This window comes from Aptenodytes patagonicus, chromosome Z (genome assembly GCF_965638725.1).
Source record: "Aptenodytes patagonicus chromosome Z, bAptPat1.pri.cur, whole genome shotgun sequence".
NCBI classification, from domain to species: Eukaryota; Metazoa; Chordata; class Aves; order Sphenisciformes; family Spheniscidae; genus Aptenodytes; species Aptenodytes patagonicus.
Window position 1 is genome coordinate 20,617,973 of NC_134982.1, and position 17,989 is coordinate 20,635,961.

Here is a 17,989-nt window from a genome sequence, read left to right on the forward strand (position 1 = left end):
AGCACAAAAACATGCTGAGAAAGGTTCAGATTCCAGAAACACAGTGACTCATGCATTTCCAAAACAGTGTTCTAACAAGTTGCTGTCCAAATTTCCTGCTGTATTATATGTAATGCACATTAAGTGGTGCTGCTGGCACACTTCCCTCTGAGTCAGTATTGAACCACTGCCCCAATTCAGTTAGGCGACCACTGTGCTGCTGGAGCTTCTGTCGTTACAAACAGATGTAAAACAATGTCCCAATTCCTTGTAGTCATTAGTATCCTCTTACAGATGGCAAAGTCAATTAATCTCTGACCTGGTGACCATGTAGAAAGATAGGGACTTACCTTCTACATTTCTATGCCCTTCCAGTTGGTTACAACAATCTTCAGTTGGATTAACATTTAGCTCTGGGGAGCTGGACTCTTAAGTTAAGGAAGGAGAACAGGAAGCTGGAAGGGAGCGTTACTCTATACTTTTTTTCTCTTTCTTTCAGTACCTAATGCAATGATATTATGTCTTAATGCTACATGAGCTTTCCTGTGGATCCTCCTCGCACTGTGTGTTTGACAAGGTCTTAGAGGCACGGGAAACCATGGGGAGAGATGAGGAGGAAGGTAAAGTGGAGAGAATGACAAGTACCAGCCTTACCCATACAGACATGAAGGGATTCCCTGATGCCAGGGAGCAAGATAACTTGCCTACTCCACAAGCCCTGGAGTAATCGTCCATGAGGATTTCTCTCAGTTCCCCTCTTTTTTTTCTATCCTGGGTCTTACTGCTGAAAAGGGGCATTTCAGCCTTTGGGAAATCCTGACCGGTCTATGTAGACGTTCACTGCAGCTTATAAATGAACTAGAGGAAAGGGTAATAATAAAGAATTAGAAGCATTGAGCTTGGACTGAAATGATCATATCCAAATCTGTTGAAACTGCAAAAAGTAAGAAACCAGACTGCAATAAAAAATTTGGGGCCTTCTCTAATCATTAGATGCCATCACAAATATGAAGAAAGAATAGCAAAAGCCTCTTTTCTTCATTTTTTTTCTTTCCTTTTAATATATTGGTGGTTTCCTTGAACAAAAGACATCACGAGGCTCTATGTGCATTCCTAGTAAAACTTTTGCCCTCTGTAAATGTGACTGTTTCTTACAATGTGGAAATCTGGAAATAAGAAATTGTATCCTAAAGGCAATTTAATTGAATTGATAGTCTGGCTTGAAGGAGTGAAGTTTGAATTTTTCCCAGAGCACATTACATGTCTGCTGAAATAGAGTGAATTTTTCAAAGGTTAGGTGTTGCCTAATATGTGCTGGAAAACCACCTTTGTGGTGGTTTGCTTGCGCTGAGGCAAGATGGTATTTGAATCTGCTGGAATGCTTTACATATTCATATCGCCTGAAGGCTGGAAACTTTTTATCACCAGCAGAGTAGCACAGATGACAGTAAAGATAACAGTTCAGGCAATGGAAAATGACAGGGAAACAGTTGTTGAGACTCAAATTTTCTTCAAAACACTTTTTTTGAATGCAGAAGTCCAGGTGTCTTTTGTGGAGATGGACTGATTTGCAGAGTATGTTGTACTGGATCCCAGGGACAGCTCAGATAAGCACAGCTTGATCCCTGAATGGACTTTAGATGTAAATACGGAAAAAGCAACAGCTTTTCTTGGCTATAATGAGAAGAGTGACATGCCATGTCCCTGCAGCTCAGACTGAGGTGAATAAGTCCCTACAGCACTTCCTTCTCTACAGCATTCTTGCTGGCTAGATCACAGTTCATGTTTCAGCAATGATGGTTTCCACAAATATTACTCTTGGGGATATAACTCTCCCTCCAAGAATCTATCCTGAATGGCAGGGCAGTAAAAATTAGACACAGTAATGAAGAGCAACCTAAATCTGGTATCTTTTTTAACCTAGTGCTAAGAAGTCCAGAAGAACCAGATTATAATCTGGTTTAGTCCTGCCTCAAATAATCCAGATAGACTTCTTGCAATTGTCCCGTTTTTTTGCAATGACCTTTCTACAACATCACTCTTAAAAATTTAGTTGCAAAATCAGACAAGGCTAAGTTGAGAACAGAGCTACTGAAAGATGAGGGAAGGACATGGGTGGCTTTTATACTAATGCTTAGTTTCTGGTTCTGCAGCTGACAGGATCCATAAGCTTTACGGATGTCTGGAGATCTCTGGGTGTGTGCAGCCACATTCCTGTGCACACAATAGCTGGAAAAATTGCCATTGCAGCCTTGGAAAAACATGGCTTTTCTTCACAATTACAACTCATTTATATAACTGCAAGATGCAAACCTAAGATTGCAGTTGGCAACATAGCAAATAATTAGGGATGCTCTACCTTGTGGGATATATTCATGAGTTGTATTAAATAAAGAGTTATGCACTCACATTAAGTAAGAATGTTCATGTACTCCATGACATGACATATTAAAAAACCCCAAACAACCAAACAACAAAACAGAGAACAATGCAACATGCACACACCCAGGAAAGGAAGAGAAAAGAAAGAAAACCTGTTGAATAATTAGTGCTATAAAAAGCAGAAAAACTTTTGCCAGAGACCTTGTAGTCTTTTGCACAGATTTACAATTGTGTTTGATCCTCCTTCTTCAGTTTCTCATGGGACCCTTGTCTAGCTTTGTCATTCTGTATTATGAGACTGACATCAGTCAGCTGGTTTGTAGCCAGTTGCACTAATAATAAACTGGCAGGGAGATCAGAAATTACTGGAACTATTTGGTCATCTTGAAACTGAAAAAGGAGGACTACTCCAAAACTCTTGAAGGCAAAAAAAGACACACTCTTAAATGCCATTTCTATAATAGTTGTTTCACAGCTGAAAAAGTCTACAAAGTTCAAATTGTTTCAGTTTATTTAATGCTACGTTGGCCTTAAGAGTTGTGAGGAGGGCCAGGCAACAGAATCTATCTCCTCCAAGAGGGATTAATTTAATATTAGCAAACAAAAAAATATATTGTCGAGGACCCAAACCTTTAAAAGCATAGAAATAATTTATTAAGGAGAAGACTTTTTGTATCAAATTGCCTACAGCTTTATAAGTAACATACTCCATTCGTCTCATAAGGTTTATAGTCTAATATGGAACGTTAAGAGACTGCATAGGCTTTTGCATCAGCTACACAAGCACAGTGTGTGATGGATTTGCATGTTTGACTGCCCCGCTTGCACAGTTTTTTGAAGAAATTCAGCTCTCCCGTGCTGAGGTCATTCACTTAGAGCTTTATAGTTCTAACCTGGCTCCATGGGAGTATGTAGTGCTTTGGGATATCTGGCTGACTGCTTTTGAGTATCTGGCTGAAGTAAGAGCTTGGTGAAGCTTGGGAGTATCTTGCTAATACTCTTGTTAGTGGTAAGATGATGGAAACAATGACACAATGATTTCCTCTGTCTCTGCACCTCTAGGTTTCTGGGTGGAACTGCACATGTCCTGAGGTAGCTTTCACCATTGCATGCCATTTTTCTATTCATTTCCTGTTATTTCTTCTACAGCTTTGGTGTGCTCAGTAAGGCATCATTTTATCCCCTTTGAAAGTTCCTGAAGTAAGAACAGCAAAGCAGTCCGCAGAGTTATACCAAGTTTAGCAGCGATGATGTATTTGCCAGCTGGTCGACGCCCCCATCAGGTGTGAATGGCTGGAAACTGGATATGGCCTGGACCAGCTGCGGTTGTGTGTACCTGTATTATACCACCCCATCCGCAATTGCTCCCTCCCCTTTACTGCCAGTGGGAAACTTGCATTTTTGAGTGAATTCTTGAATTCACTCAGGCCATCATGGCTAATACATAACATGAGATCAAAATCCTTAGAGCTAGAACCATGATGTTTTATTTTTCCTGAGAGCCAGGCTGTCAAGTTGACCGCTGTCACACACACGTCTTCTTGATGGTCTGGATATCAAGGTGGCTGCGTGATGCAACACATCACAGCCCAACATGGGCAAACTTTGTGACAAAAGGGTGCAATGTGTACTTCAGGGGTTCAAACAATGTAGATAAATGCGTGTTATTTGTGTGTCAGGCATACCCAGCGGTGCCCTCTCTAAACAGGTCAGCACCAGAATGTGAATGCTTAGGCCTTTAGATCTCCAAGAGATTCCTTCTACTTTAGTTGCACAGGTCAGTGGCTCCTCTGCAGCCTGGTCACCAGAGAACTTGACACAGAGATACCCGATGGACTACGCAACTATTTATTCATCTGCTGAAGAAGAACAGTCATCGGGAGTGCCAGAACAGGGACAGTTGGTAGTTAGGTTAATCAAAACTGGATTAGTTGCTCTAAAAAGCAGTGCAATACAATGGACAAGTGGTGGGGCTGATGGAGAAGCACATGGCAGAAAACTGAGTTCTGAGTCTTCCATGACTTTATATATACTTTGGCTTAACATTTTAAAATAAACGTGGTCAAAAAAGTTCACAGCTCCTCTCCAGCTGTCTGCTGGCTTGACGTTTGTGGCTCTAGTCAGTAATGAAGGTAGTGAACTACATGGAAATTCAAACTGCACTTAGAAAAGGGAGGATCTTTTAAAGCTCTGGGACCATTCCTTACAAGTGTTTTTGAAGAGGACAGAGTGCCCTCAGTGTTTTTTTCTTCGCCAGAAATACATGACAGCATCTACACACAACGGATTATTCACCAAATTTAGTGGGCTCAGCGTGGTGCATACTTTCCGTGTGGTTCGAGTGCTATAAAATACTCCACAGAGAAACACTGCTGACAAATAACTAACAGGCAAAGAACAAGTACATAGGGGAGCAACAATGCAACTACACACAAATCCCACAGTGGTTGTAAATTTTTTCCCAAGGAGTAAAAGAAAAGCAAGATCCACCCTGGGATGAAATAGCCAGCTGAGGGTACTTCAAAAGTATTCTGTTTTTTCCTGTATGAGTTATCACTGCACAAAAAAACATTAAAAAAATCAGATTGTGCTTCCCACTTATATTCTGTGTTTTACTCTGGTACTCACCTTTTCAGGGAGTTTTTTTAAAGGTAAATCTGTTATATCACACTCAACAATATAGTATGTAAACTGTGATGCAGGTCCGACTGCACCTGAATAACAGCTGCTGAAGTATACCCAGCTTCTTGCGTGGAAAGCCAAGTCCCGCTGTTTCTGATGGAATCTTCCCCTAACTGCCAAAACCTTTTCAAGAGCAATTTCTCCAAGGCCTGAATCAGTGCCCATTGAAAGCAAAGGCAAAGATTCCTATTGATGGCAGCCGGCCCAAGTAAGCCAGAGGTCTAGGCTGCCCTTGCCAGAAAATTTTGTTTATGTGCATTTCGATGACCTCTAAAGCGTCTCTTTTTGTAGTTGTCTTTCTTATGGATCTTACTCCTCAGTGAAATTTTTCCAGGATAAAGCGGGGTTGCTGTCTTTCTATCCCTGATTCAACACAGAAGATCATTTTATCAGATTAATTTTTAAGAGACCCGCTTTATTCAAGGTGCACTGGGAAGCATATGCAATGTTAAAACAGTCTGCCGTCCAATGGCCTGATTTTCCCTGTATAAACACATGGGATGAAGGTAAAAGACTCAGTCATGTGCTAAAGAAAACTGTGCGGTGCCCTCACAATAAAACCATAGAAGCCTGGTTTTTAACATGTTTACCCAATGGTTGAAATTTACTTGCAGTTTGGCCTCAGAGGTAAGTATAGACATTCCAGTGCAGATGGGGATTGAGGGCAGACTTCACTGTGGAAAGAAGTGGGACGGTCTTGTAAGCTCCCAGGGAAGGCGTGGGAGCCTGTGGTCACTTCATACTCCTTTGATGCCACTAAGTGGCAATTTATTACCAAGGTGCAAATCAGGTGAACAAACCTGTCTGAAAGGGGCTCATTGGGGCATCTGAGTTATCTACGAAAACAGACAGGAAAGGAATGAAAAACTGTGCGCCTTTAGGTAGCGGTTTATTTCTGGAGGAGCTCTAGCCCATCATTTATTGCAATTGCTATGAAAGGGTAGCTGGCTGCCTGCAGAAAATAAGTGCTGTCTGTGATATAAACAAGTGCACTCAGAGTGCAAAGACCGTCATCTTCTGTTTTTCTTTAACTAAACTTGTTTTCTTCTGTTGGAGTGGAGCAGGAACAGTATATGCAGTTGCAAATCACTGTTTTCATAGACCAATATTGTTTTAGGCCAGACTTCAGTTAGTTTAAAAAAAATCCAACCTCCCCCATCAGCATTAAGAATAGCAAATTTTGTTACACCTTGGATATCCCAAATAATTATTCAGAGAAGAAATCACAACTAGCTGGAGTTTGGCGATCAGAGGTTACCCTGAACTTCTTACTCCTTTGGTGTACGACGTATCAAGAGGAGAGACAAGATAACACTTAAACCTGAACCACCACTGTAGAAGTAGTTAGCGAGTTGGTGGCACCATAAAGAAATGTGAAGTGATTTCAAGGGCTGAATAAATCTAGTCTCAGGAAGAAGACAGCAGTTTCCCGGGCAAGAGTAAACTGCTTATGGTAACTTTCACAGAGGCAGGATATGATCTTTTGCCCATTGTTGTCAATCTGGCTGCACCCTAAATAGCAGCTGCATTTCCATAACAGAGGACTTTAGTTATGCAAATCCTCCCTCTCAAACCGAAGGACTGCAGACAGGATAGGTGAGATTCAGTCTTCCCTTAATAAAGAGTGCTGCGCTTCTATAGGAGAAGAGATGATGAGTGAACATGAGTTCTCCCAAATCCCAAACCCTCAATGCCAGCACAAAGCATTAGCGGGAACCATCTTCACCGCCTCTGCCACCCTGTACCAGCCCAGACCGCTTGAACTCTTACGCTGGAAGGTGGAGGGATGTCCCTGAGTTTGCTTACGCTAACTTGGTATCCTGACCCTGGCTCTTATTACACATCTGTATGCAAAAAACTAGAAATTCACTGAGGAGATATATATTAAAAAAACCAGTTTCAATGCAAAACAGCCTCCCCTCTCTTCCCATGACCGGCCTGTAATTTGAATGCCCTGTGGTAATTTTGTAATACAATCTCCTTTTGCTCTAAGAGATGAAGCCAGCTGGGCAGTGGGGACAATGTCTCTGGTGTGGCATTTAGTATCTAGCCTGGAACTCAATGTGTAGGCATTTCTCCTCCCCTCATATTGCAGCTGAATGACTTTGCTGTGTTGATTTGAAATGACCTGACTAATCTCAACTTCCTCTACCAGTTTAATGAAATGTCAGAAGTGAACAAGGTCCACGGAATTGAGAAAAGACCATTCAAACAATGATGAAAAGAAACACATGGACAGCAGTTTTTAAACAGTCTTTGGGCTATTGGAAATAATTCAATATTGCAGCTTTAGCCAAGCTGCAATATAAACATACTAAGAAGGGACCAAAAAATGTTTTATATAAAGCCGCATTTTTCATCTGGACTGTTTGATCTACTTCAGGATTACAAAAAGGAGGTATATGGGAAAAGCCACAGGTAGGTAAATTTGAAAAAAGAAAGAGACCCTTCCTGCCCCACTCAGATCAGTTAGTGTTTGGAAATACAAACCACAGAGCAACAGTTACGTAGCACTTGTTCCACCATTTGAAATTACAGGAGCGAGAGGTAGAGACGATCTGGCAAGTTGAGTCCAGCTCCTTTCCAAGAAAAGTTTAATGGTGTTCTCAACTGCAGAAGAAATTAAATATGCTGATCGTGACTCCAACCTCACAGAATACCAACTCAGAGGGAAAAGCTTCCATCAAGCACGGTACAATGAGCTAAAACAAATATATCAGTGCTTTGTATATCATTAATATTTTACTTCCTATTAGGCAGTTACCGAGAACTCTGCTAAAACAGCATTTTCATTACCGAAGGCAGCCCCCAAATTTCATTAACTGCCCACAGAAATGAATTTCTGCTTCCGACTGAAGGTAAGAGGGACACTGTTTTGCTGGTACAGCTGGTACCAGCTATTACCAGGCACTAATCCTTTTCCCATTATTATTTTTCCTCAGGTGCCTTCATATCCATTATAATCATGACAGATGTTTAGTGCAGCTGTCCTCTGGAGCAAAACATCCTGAAAGGCAAAAATATGCTTTCCAGAGGCTACCATATCTCTCACTTCCCTTACTACCATTTCGCTGCAGAACACGGCCATTGCAGCATCAGTCTGGCTGTATGTACACAGGAGTCTCTGGGAATTCCCAGAATGCAGACGGCATATCAAAGATTTGACTGTCTCAGTTACTCTAGGAAGTCTCTCCTCCTTCCCACAGCAGCTCCAGCATTCAGTTATACTGTTGCTGCCTCTCAGCTTTCTGCTATTATGCCATGCTGGAGGGACATTCACGGACATGGGCCACAAGGGAGTTTTAAGCAACCTTAGGGCTGACTGCACATTCTTGCACGTTAATTAACATTTGCCCAAAGTCCAGCACTCAAAGTTAGGAGATGCCAGGTCTGAGCAATGATAGGGAACCAATTGCTCTTGCAACCTTCGTACTCTCAAGCTGATGGCCTATGGAAAAAAGTTACGTGATCATGTAATCAAAAGCCAACTGTTGTGCAGAAACCTGGTGAAGAAGGGGGCAGTCTGGAGGTGGGGCGGGCAAACTCTCAATCTGACAAAGTGTTCAGCATTGCAACCAAATGCCATTATCTTTACGTATTTTTTGTATGTGGAGTTCAAAAGGCTGAACTTCAAAGAAAAAAGGAAAGTTACATAAAATGTCTTCCCTGAGCCCCTCTGTTTAAATGATGCAACGTTTGAATTCCAAATGCTCGTTTTTGCTGTGCATATCATTTGAGCTACAGGATTTAATACATTAACATTACATTATTAATCCAGACAGAACAGGAAAAATTGATTTGTAAGAACAGATGCGGCTGTGAGTGACTGGGAGAGCAAGGGGAAACTGAGGGTAGAAAGGCTCTGCAGAGGGACCTGGACAGGCTGGATCGATGGGCCCAGGCCAACTGTAGGAGGTTCAACAAGGCCAAGTGCCGGGTCCTGCACTTCGGCCACAACAACCCCATGCAGCGCTACAGGCTTGGGGAAGAGTGGCTGAAAAGCTGCCTGGCGGAAAAGGACCTGGGGGTGTTGGTTGACAGCCGGCTGAACATGAGCCGGCAGTGTGCCCAGGCGGCCAAGAAGGCCAATGGCATCCTTGGCCTGTATCAGAAACAGTGTGGCCAGCAGGACTAGGGAAGTGATCGTGCCCCTGTACTCGGCACTGGTGAGGCCGCACCTCGAATACTGTGTTCAGTTTTGGGCCCCTCACTACAAGAAGGACGTTGAGGTGCTGGAGCGTGTCCAGAGAAGGGCAACGAGGCTGGTGAGGGGTCTGGAGCACAAGTCTTCTGAGGAGCAGCTGAGGGAACTGGGGTTGTTTAGCCTGGAGAAAAGGAGGCTGAGGGGAGACCTCATCACTCTCTACAACTACCTGGAAGGAGGTTGTAGCGAGGTGGGTGTCGGTCTCTTCTCCCAAGTAACAAGCGATAGGACGAGAGGAAATGGCCTCAAGTTGTGCCGGGGGAGGTTTAGATTGGATGTGAGGAAAAATTTCTTTACTGAAAGAGTGGTGAAACATTGGCACAGGCTGCCCAGGGAAGTGGTGGAGTCACCATCCCTGGAGGTATTTAAAAGACGTGTAGATGAGGTGCTTAGGGACATGGTTTAGTGGGCATGGTGGTGTTGGGTTGACGGTTGGACTCGATGATCTTAGAGGTCTTTTCCAACCTCAATGATTCTATGATTCTATGAGAGCTAATAAGCACAGGAGAGATTTTGAAGCCTGCTAGAAACTGAAAGGAAGAATCTGGGACACAGTAACATTAAGAAACTGGAACAGATGATGCTAGGCCATTACAGAGAAGGCAATGAGATCAGTACAAGCATTGATATGGAGAAGGTAATTCTTTCTCTCGTCATGGCCCCATCATCTGTCCTTGTCCTTAGAAAGTAGTACTTCTGTTCATCACAAAGCTCCCACTGAAAAACTAATCCTTTGGTCTCGGTGCTCAGACTGTGTATAATCACCCACAGACATGTCCACACCTTCACCACGCAGGCATGTCCACAACGGCTCTTGGAGCTTCCTGGGAATTTCCCTCGCTACTGATGCTTTGGCAATGTCTAAGGGTCATGCTGGGTTAATGCCTTATATATCTTGAGATCTGGATTTTAGCTTGATGGTATCAGCACAGATTACAGCTGCTTATGCTCCACATAATATGGAGGGCTGGACTTTCGGAGTACAATGAGGTAGGGATGGTGCCAAACAAAGAGCCTGGAACTGCTATGAAGAAAACCTTAGACTCTTACTCAATGCCCAGAGTTGACAGCATTTCACCTCACAGCTTACTCCAGCAAAGCTCAAATGTAAAGACAGAATTCAGTATTTCCAGCAGAATTTTTTTTTTTCCTATGAGAAGGTAATAAATGACATTTCACAATACACCATCGGGTCCATGTATTACTACTTCTGCTCCACTAAATCACATGATGATTTGCTGGAACAGAGAACATAAGGAATTGGAATTAGCTGGCCATCACTACAGGTCACATGAGCAAGCAAGATAAAGTGTGCATTTGTGGAGAACTACATTTTGTGCTTGCATGAAAAGAGACACTGCAATCTACTTCTGGTCTTTTAGACCGTTTAAGTTGCCATTACATTTTAAAACATTACTTAACTTAGGATGTTGACAAAGAAAAAGACCCCTGAAAATGCCACTCTACATACACAGTCCTAACTTGCTTCTGACACTTGTGAACATCTCAACTGCATGTAGTAAAATAAAAAAATACTTTCTCATAAGAAAATGTACTTCAGGTGATGCCAGTGTAATGAAATACTTGTTACCACTTTAATACTTACCAATTTATAATTCAAATCAAAGCTGTTGAAGGCCTATATAAATAAACAGTGCAGCAAGAACCTATCTCTGTAACCCAGAGCTAAAACAGGCTTTTAGAAAGGTATGGAATAATTTCCTTCTAAATATTAACTCAGATCATTGTACATTGCACAACTGGAAAAGAGACAAACAGAAGATGCAATTAAGACACTTCACTGTGAACTCTGCCTTACTTGGGAATTTCTGTTGAACTCCTAGATCGTGACAGAATTTAATTCTGCTAAAATCAATGGGCATTTTACTATCTGCTTCAATGGGAAGGATTTAACTCATGGATTCATATCCAGATGGAACATGGAAAGACCTAATCAAATTGAAGTACCTGCACTCATCAGGGTTTGTACCTAAATTAAGCACTGAATATATAATAAATAAGTACAAGAGCTTAATGTGAATGAGCCAATGATGCTTGAAATCCTGCATCTTTTGTCCTTTCCTTTTGGTGTTCAAGTACTTCTGTATCAAGTAACTGTGGAGGGTTTAGCAACATACTACAGTTGTGGAACTGTAAGTTTGTAAAATTTGTTGGAAAGAAGAGGAAGTTTGTTGGAAAGTTAAAAAAAAAAACAAAAACCCAACCAGGTTTAATTGGTGAAATACACTGCTGAAAACACTGAGGGAATGCAGCCATCAAGTTACATGCAATGTATTCAAAGTAGTATTTTATGGGAGAGGTCAGACCCAGTCCCTAAAAAGCAGATGTGTAGGCCAGTGCTAATGGTGTCAGCACTGCAAGATATGCTCATTGTCAGGCAGTGAAAAGGGTGGACAGATACGCCCTAGAGAATAAGGAAACCAAGCAGTGGAAGATAAGAGTATACACAGGGAAAATGACCAGGATGGGGCAAATACTTCTCTCTAATACAGAACAGATGATGGATGTATTCGCCAATTCTGATTTAAAGGCACAAAAAGTTTCACAAGAAAAAAAAAAGAGATAATATGAAATAATTATTCTATTGTGCAGATAATATTCCAAACCCATATGATCTTGTATTTCATACAAATAAAAGGACATTTATGCAAGTCAGTGTCCTTTACAGAGTTTAAGGAGCCTAACTCAAACAAATGGATTTAGATCATTGCTACAAAAATTCACATCATTTCCCAGAGAAGCATGGTAATTATCTAGGTTATGCTTTTAATTGTCTTTCTGATGAAAATATGAACTCTTACCCTGCAATGTAATTATCTTTCCCAACTCAATTCCTACTTCACAAGTATTGCATCGCTCCAACTTTTTTCCTCTTTTACTTACTTTGGAATTTAGCATTGCTCAGAAACCTCTTTCAATTATTCTACATTTGTTGATTATTTTAATACACTGAAATTCTGTACAAAGAGGAGTTTTTACTCTCTCTCCAACCACAAAACATGACTTTCCACTAGTGTCTGGCAATTTAATTATTGCATGTTTTGGGTTACGACTCAGACTCACAGAGGGTAGGTGAAGGAAGGTGTCTGTGTGCTTACGCATGTACACCCTCTTAGTTAGTAAACAAGAAGTTAAAAAAAAAAAACACAACAAAACCCTTCCCAGATTCTTCCAGCTTCTGTTAGGAATTATCTAGAACTTAAATGATTTGATTTAGTCCACAATTCTGAAGAGTGCTAACTTGGTCTCTCTGCTCACACCCAAAATACCTGGAGTAATATAGTGGAAGAGCATAGTGAGAGACCCCTAGAGTAAGACCCTACAAGAGAGGGAGCAAGCCTGTGATGAACATTTTGTCCAACATGCATCCATAAAACCACATGCACGTCCTGACAAGACAACTTCACAGCACATAATAGCCCCGTTAACAGAGTTGAAGTGAGGTCAAGCCTGGAATTCTAATTTTAATTGTCTTGTTCTAATTTTTTTATCCTCCTGACTTTTTCATTGGAAGATCACAAATAACTTGTGTACATATTGGTTCTGAATAAAACACTGAGACATGAGTTTATTGTTTCTCTTAGTTGGAATTTCCTAGACGAAAAATATTGCCAAAACAATTTAACAGCATATTCAAAATTAAGAGTGCATTTTGACCCAAATGACTATAAATTAACCTAAATAAAAAAAGGAAAGACAATCAGTTCTTCATTTTCCAAACAAAGCAGGAAAATAACTGCAACAAAAGAGCATTTCAAACAGTCACTGAACAATACTGTGAAAGCATGTTTGTTAATAAAGGTAAGGACAGTTCCTTTGGAGGAAAGAGGAGTTCTACTGCCTGAGGCTGAAAGCTGTGTGTTTTGAGAAGTGTGCTGTAAAAAATTAAAATATTTGAGCTTCATTAATCTTTGATGTACGTTCAACAAAAGCAGAACTACCTCACTCAAATCTGAATCATTTCACTTCTCACAAAATTGTGTTTTTAGAGGAGCAAGACAGGTTTCTTGTCAAGCGCCTCAAAGATAAGTTTTGAATTTGTTTCAGAGGTGCAGCTTTTTTCAAGAAGATCATATGGAGGACTGTTCGTTCTCATGCGTGACAGTGTTGCTCAAGGCTGTTGCCAAATGTCACAGTACCACTTGTGACAGCCACAGGGAGAAGGGGGAGTTTTCACAATAGGAATTGTGCAATCAGATTAGCCAGTCCAAGGAGGATTATAAAGATGTGAATGATCAATGTTGGCCACGTCAGCTGCCCAGCACGATGCAGGGAGATCACGTAGATGAGGGACGGATACACGAATACAAAGGCCAGACCACATGTTGCTCCAGAGTATCTGAGGAAAGGCGGGGAGAGGGGAAGAAGAAAAGAAAAAAAAGAAAAAAAGAATGCTTTGTGTTAACTCTTATTTCTTGCTGTCCTTTTTCCCCCTCAAACCAATGAACAGTCTGGCTGAACAATGGCTATCTGCAGTCACTAAACATCAATTTCTGTCCCTTGCTGTCCTTCACCTCCTTCATTGGCATTTAATTATCCCCCTCTGTGTTGCTCAGCCTCCTGCTCCCCTGTACTTGCGCTCTGACACGCCTCTGACGTTTTGGTCACATGCCCAGATGCTTCTGGGGACTGATCCCCTATCTTTCACTTGATGTTTCTACTTTCTTTGGGGAAATCTGTCAACATGCAACAGAAGAAGACTGGACAGTGCATCCTTTTTTAGGCAGCCTTTACTGTCAGAACTGCAAATCTCATTGCACCCCAGCCACCTGAGGACACATATTAAAGCATGTAAGCATAGAAATGCTCCTGAATCTGCAACTTTTATTTTAATTTATTTAATGAGCTCCTAGCAAACTGTTCTCCAGACCTGAAAAGATCAACATGCCCTCCTGGTAACATGATCAACCACAGCAAGTGAAACATTTAACTGTTCTTTTTCTAACCACTCCCTTGCTTACCAAAACCTTCTCATTATTTTCCCCTACTGTGAGTTTCCACCTACTAAGCTATATTGCAGCCAAATGTGCATTATTAACTAACAACACATTTTACTTCAAATATTTGAACATTCCTTTTAGACAGAAGAAACATCATAATACAGAGTAACCATCTGCAACACAAAACCAGCAAATACCCAAGTTAGACTGTATATAGACAATTTATCAGCTGGAAATTCACTGTTCAAAATGTTTGATTACTATGCACAGTATGAACACATTAGCAGAGGTCAAGATCAGTTTGCAAACAGAGAAATGTATTGCATGATGTTTATTTGGAATTAATAACTAAACCATCTCTATTACTGGAATACAAACATTTTCACTAAAAGGAGAGGTAGAAAAAAAAAGGAAACAGAAAAAACCTTAAAGATCAGCCACTGAGTGAAAGTAAGTTATTTTGCTACTCTGGTCAGACTCAAGCCTATCATTCTGGTTTTATATTTGCAGATTTCTATATTTTTAAACACCTCCCTCTCCTGGTTGCTATAGGAAAGATGCAATGACATGGAATGAATGACAATGACTACAAATATGGTGGTGTCAAATGTAGAAAATAAAACTCATTAGATTATTTCCTCTAATCTTTCTCAATTATAGAAATCCTAGGTGTTTATTAACATGGTAAATTTTATATATCATTTAGAAGTACAACTTTTATGTCACTTTTCCCTTTGAAGTTACTTGCTTTCTTGGATTTTTATTATGGACTTTCAAAACAGCTTCAAACGGTCTTAACACAAAACAAAAACTTGAGAGAAGCCTCACAATACTGAGCAGCTTTTCTGCTGGCACCATATTCTTTCACGTGTACAGTTACAAGGTCCTCAGATATTGCTCCAATGAAACTTGGGGAATCATCCTAATCACCTCAGATACAGAGGCACAATTACAGATAGCTGCTTGTCAGAACTTTAAAAGAGCTGATCGTTTGTACTTCTAAATCATTATTTACAACTTAAAATGGTGTAAGCCTCACAAAATGTAAAGATAGAATTACCTGCACTCATACTGTTCCTTTTCAACATCAAGAGGCAAATGCAACACCACCATAGGCAAGTTCACTGTGCAAGCAACACTCACCTTATGATACCTCCTATATTCGGATAAAATCTTGCCATTGCTACTCCAGCTCCCACAATTGCTACGTTCAGGACGAGCACATGGAAAACACTACAGGAAAGTGAGGAAAGAATGTTAAAATCTATGCTGTATTTATTACAAAACGCCACCATTATCTGTCATTTACATTAACACTTAACTGGTACATGGATGGTGTTTCCATTTGCACAACTCACTCTATTAAAGCTAATTAATTTCACAGCAAACATAACATCTACTGAATATCCAGAGTGCCAAACTCTAAATGTCTAGTGTGTTGACTCAAAATATTCTTAAGGAGTAAGTATGTGTAATTTGGCAGTTCTTCTGAAAAACACCATACGTGGTACTCAGCACTCGAGTATTTCAGATGGATATTCAAATACCAAAGAAACAATAGTGTATAACTTAATTCCCACAAGAAAGAATTAGCTTGTTCAGAGAATCATCTGAATTGCTCAAAGTGAACTAATGGAAACCAGAAGAAAGGAAAAGATGCATCGAGTAGAAAACATTACAGAGAATACTTGGAGGGAAATAACACCTTAAAACTTGAACTCTAATGCATTTTGATAGAGGACAAACGTTTAGAATGTTGGACATCATCTAATATTTGAACTGTGTACTATTTATGCTGGAATTTTTTGTTGAATTTGTTTTTACAAATTATTTCCTGTTGCTTTCCTTTTTGCATTAAGGATGAAAGAAACTGAGATTTTCTGTTCTGCAAAAGCAGCTTTTAATGCACCAGACAAACTCAGTGTAGTTATGCAGAGCTGAAACTCAGGAGAGTATCACTTTTCTTTAGAGAATATGAAATGTTGGCATATTTTAACATAAAGTCAGGAAATATAATAAAAACCTGCGATATTTTGGTCACACAGCTGTTTCTATGAAGGGAAGAAAGAATTCACACAGAGAAAACATACATACACTTACATGTTTTGTTTTTTCTTCTGGAGGATTTGATTTCTTAAAATAAACACAATCTGTAAGCCAATGCTAATTTTTTCTTAACTGTAGAAAGTATCTGTTATGGAGGATGTCACTAACTAACAAGCTTTTTAAAAGTGACCACTTCCATGGCTGAAAGGCTGGCTGCCAGTTTCCAAGTTAGGAAGAAAGATTAGAGACGTAGTCTCATTAAAGTTTAGGGGAATGGAGGTAATTTAAACACAAAGGAATAATTTAAGATATGGACTACTTCTAATGTTGTCTCTTAAAAATTGGTATCAAAAAGACAGAAATAATCTCTTTAATTTTGTGCACGACATTGTACAAGAGTTGTACCTCAGAGACTGAAGATAGCAGTGGGAATACAGCAGCTGAAACCTTAACAAAAACATAATTGGATATAAACTTGGTAAAACCCAAGAATAAAAAATAAAATCCCAAGAATCAGACTTATTAGGGAAAGACGGACCAAATGTTTACTGCTTCTCTAATATGCTAAGGAAAGCCAATTAACTAAATTGTTCATAAAGAAGTGTTTGCCATTAAAAATTACTTCCTCTTTCCCCACACGTACGGCAGATTGCAAATCTTACTGTCAGATAGCACAATTGAAGCCAAAAGTTTATGAACACAGAAAATGACGGCACTTCTTCCATTCTTTTTTTGCTGTAATTTATTTTTTTAGCAAGAGGGATTAAAAAGAATGCAGGCTTAGTAATTCAAAAATGTTTTGAAATTTGGGTCAGTTCAGAATATTTTAGCAGAAAACCTGAAAAAAGTCAGAAGTATTTCATTCTGACATGATTTAAAACAGAAAAAGTCATTTTGTAGTTCAAAGTTGTTGTTTTTAAAACATTAATTCTAGCTCTTATAACTTCAAAAGCAAAGTGGTGCGTGTGTGTGTTTAGTGTGAAATGAAACATTTTTCAGCTTCTTGATCCGGGACAGAATAATTGGGTTGGGGGCGGGGGTGGGGTGGGAGGGGAAGGGGGGATGTGTTTTGGCTCAGTTGAAAACAATGGTCTTAAAATGCTGGAGCCTCCAAAACAATTCAGTACTTGCAGAGTAGTGCTTTGCAGTTTTAATTGTTACAATTAAGCAGGATCCTCAGGAACAATACCAAAATCAAAAAGTCTGAAAAGGATTTAAATCCATCTGTTTCAGGGGAAAAGGTTACACTGCATTTCTCCCCTGGAACATCCTTGCTCCTTTTTCTACCTTATTTGAAACAGCTCCAGTTGTAACCATGTTATTGGATAACAGGTGTTTAACCTGCAATCCCTCTCTTTTACCTAGGCAGATATTCATAGTTCATCTCAGCTCCAAGACAGGAAAACCACTCATTCTTAATGGAGAGAAAGGCATTATCATTTAGAAAAAAGCTATCCTTCTGAATAAAGAAGAATCTGATAATCTAGCTGTATGATTTGAGATAGTATATTTCATAAGACTGTAAGTTTCGTGCAGGTGGGCTCCAGGGGGGACAAGCATTTCTCATAGCCTGTGACATTTTAACAAGTTCTAAATTGCTCAGTTTTAGCCTGACACTGGCTTACGGTACAATTAATGGTCACCACACACTGCAAAAGGGCAGTCAGAAAACCAGCATTTTTGGGGGGCATAACCATACCACCTCTGCTTATTACGACTATAGGAAGAAAAGTAT

At 40.1% G+C, this 17,989-nt stretch overlaps 1 protein-coding gene across 3 annotated transcripts in view; it reads right to left on the reverse strand.

Annotated features, from left to right (window-relative positions):
- Window positions 1-12,818: 12,818 nt before the first annotated feature.
- The window catches only part of SLC38A9 (solute carrier family 38 member 9), a 50,424-nt gene continuing 45,253 nt past the window's right edge, over window positions 12,819-17,989 (reverse strand). For all 3 annotated transcript variants that reach the window (XM_076362702.1, XM_076362703.1, XM_076362704.1), the window contains 2 exons: window positions 15,352-15,441; window positions 12,819-13,607 (listed from right to left, as the gene is read on the reverse strand). In XM_076362702.1, coding sequence (XP_076218817.1) covers window positions 13,442-13,607; window positions 15,352-15,441 — 256 coding nt within the window. In that variant the 3' untranslated portion in view covers window positions 12,819-13,441. The remainder of the gene's footprint in view (window positions 13,608-15,351; window positions 15,442-17,989) is intronic.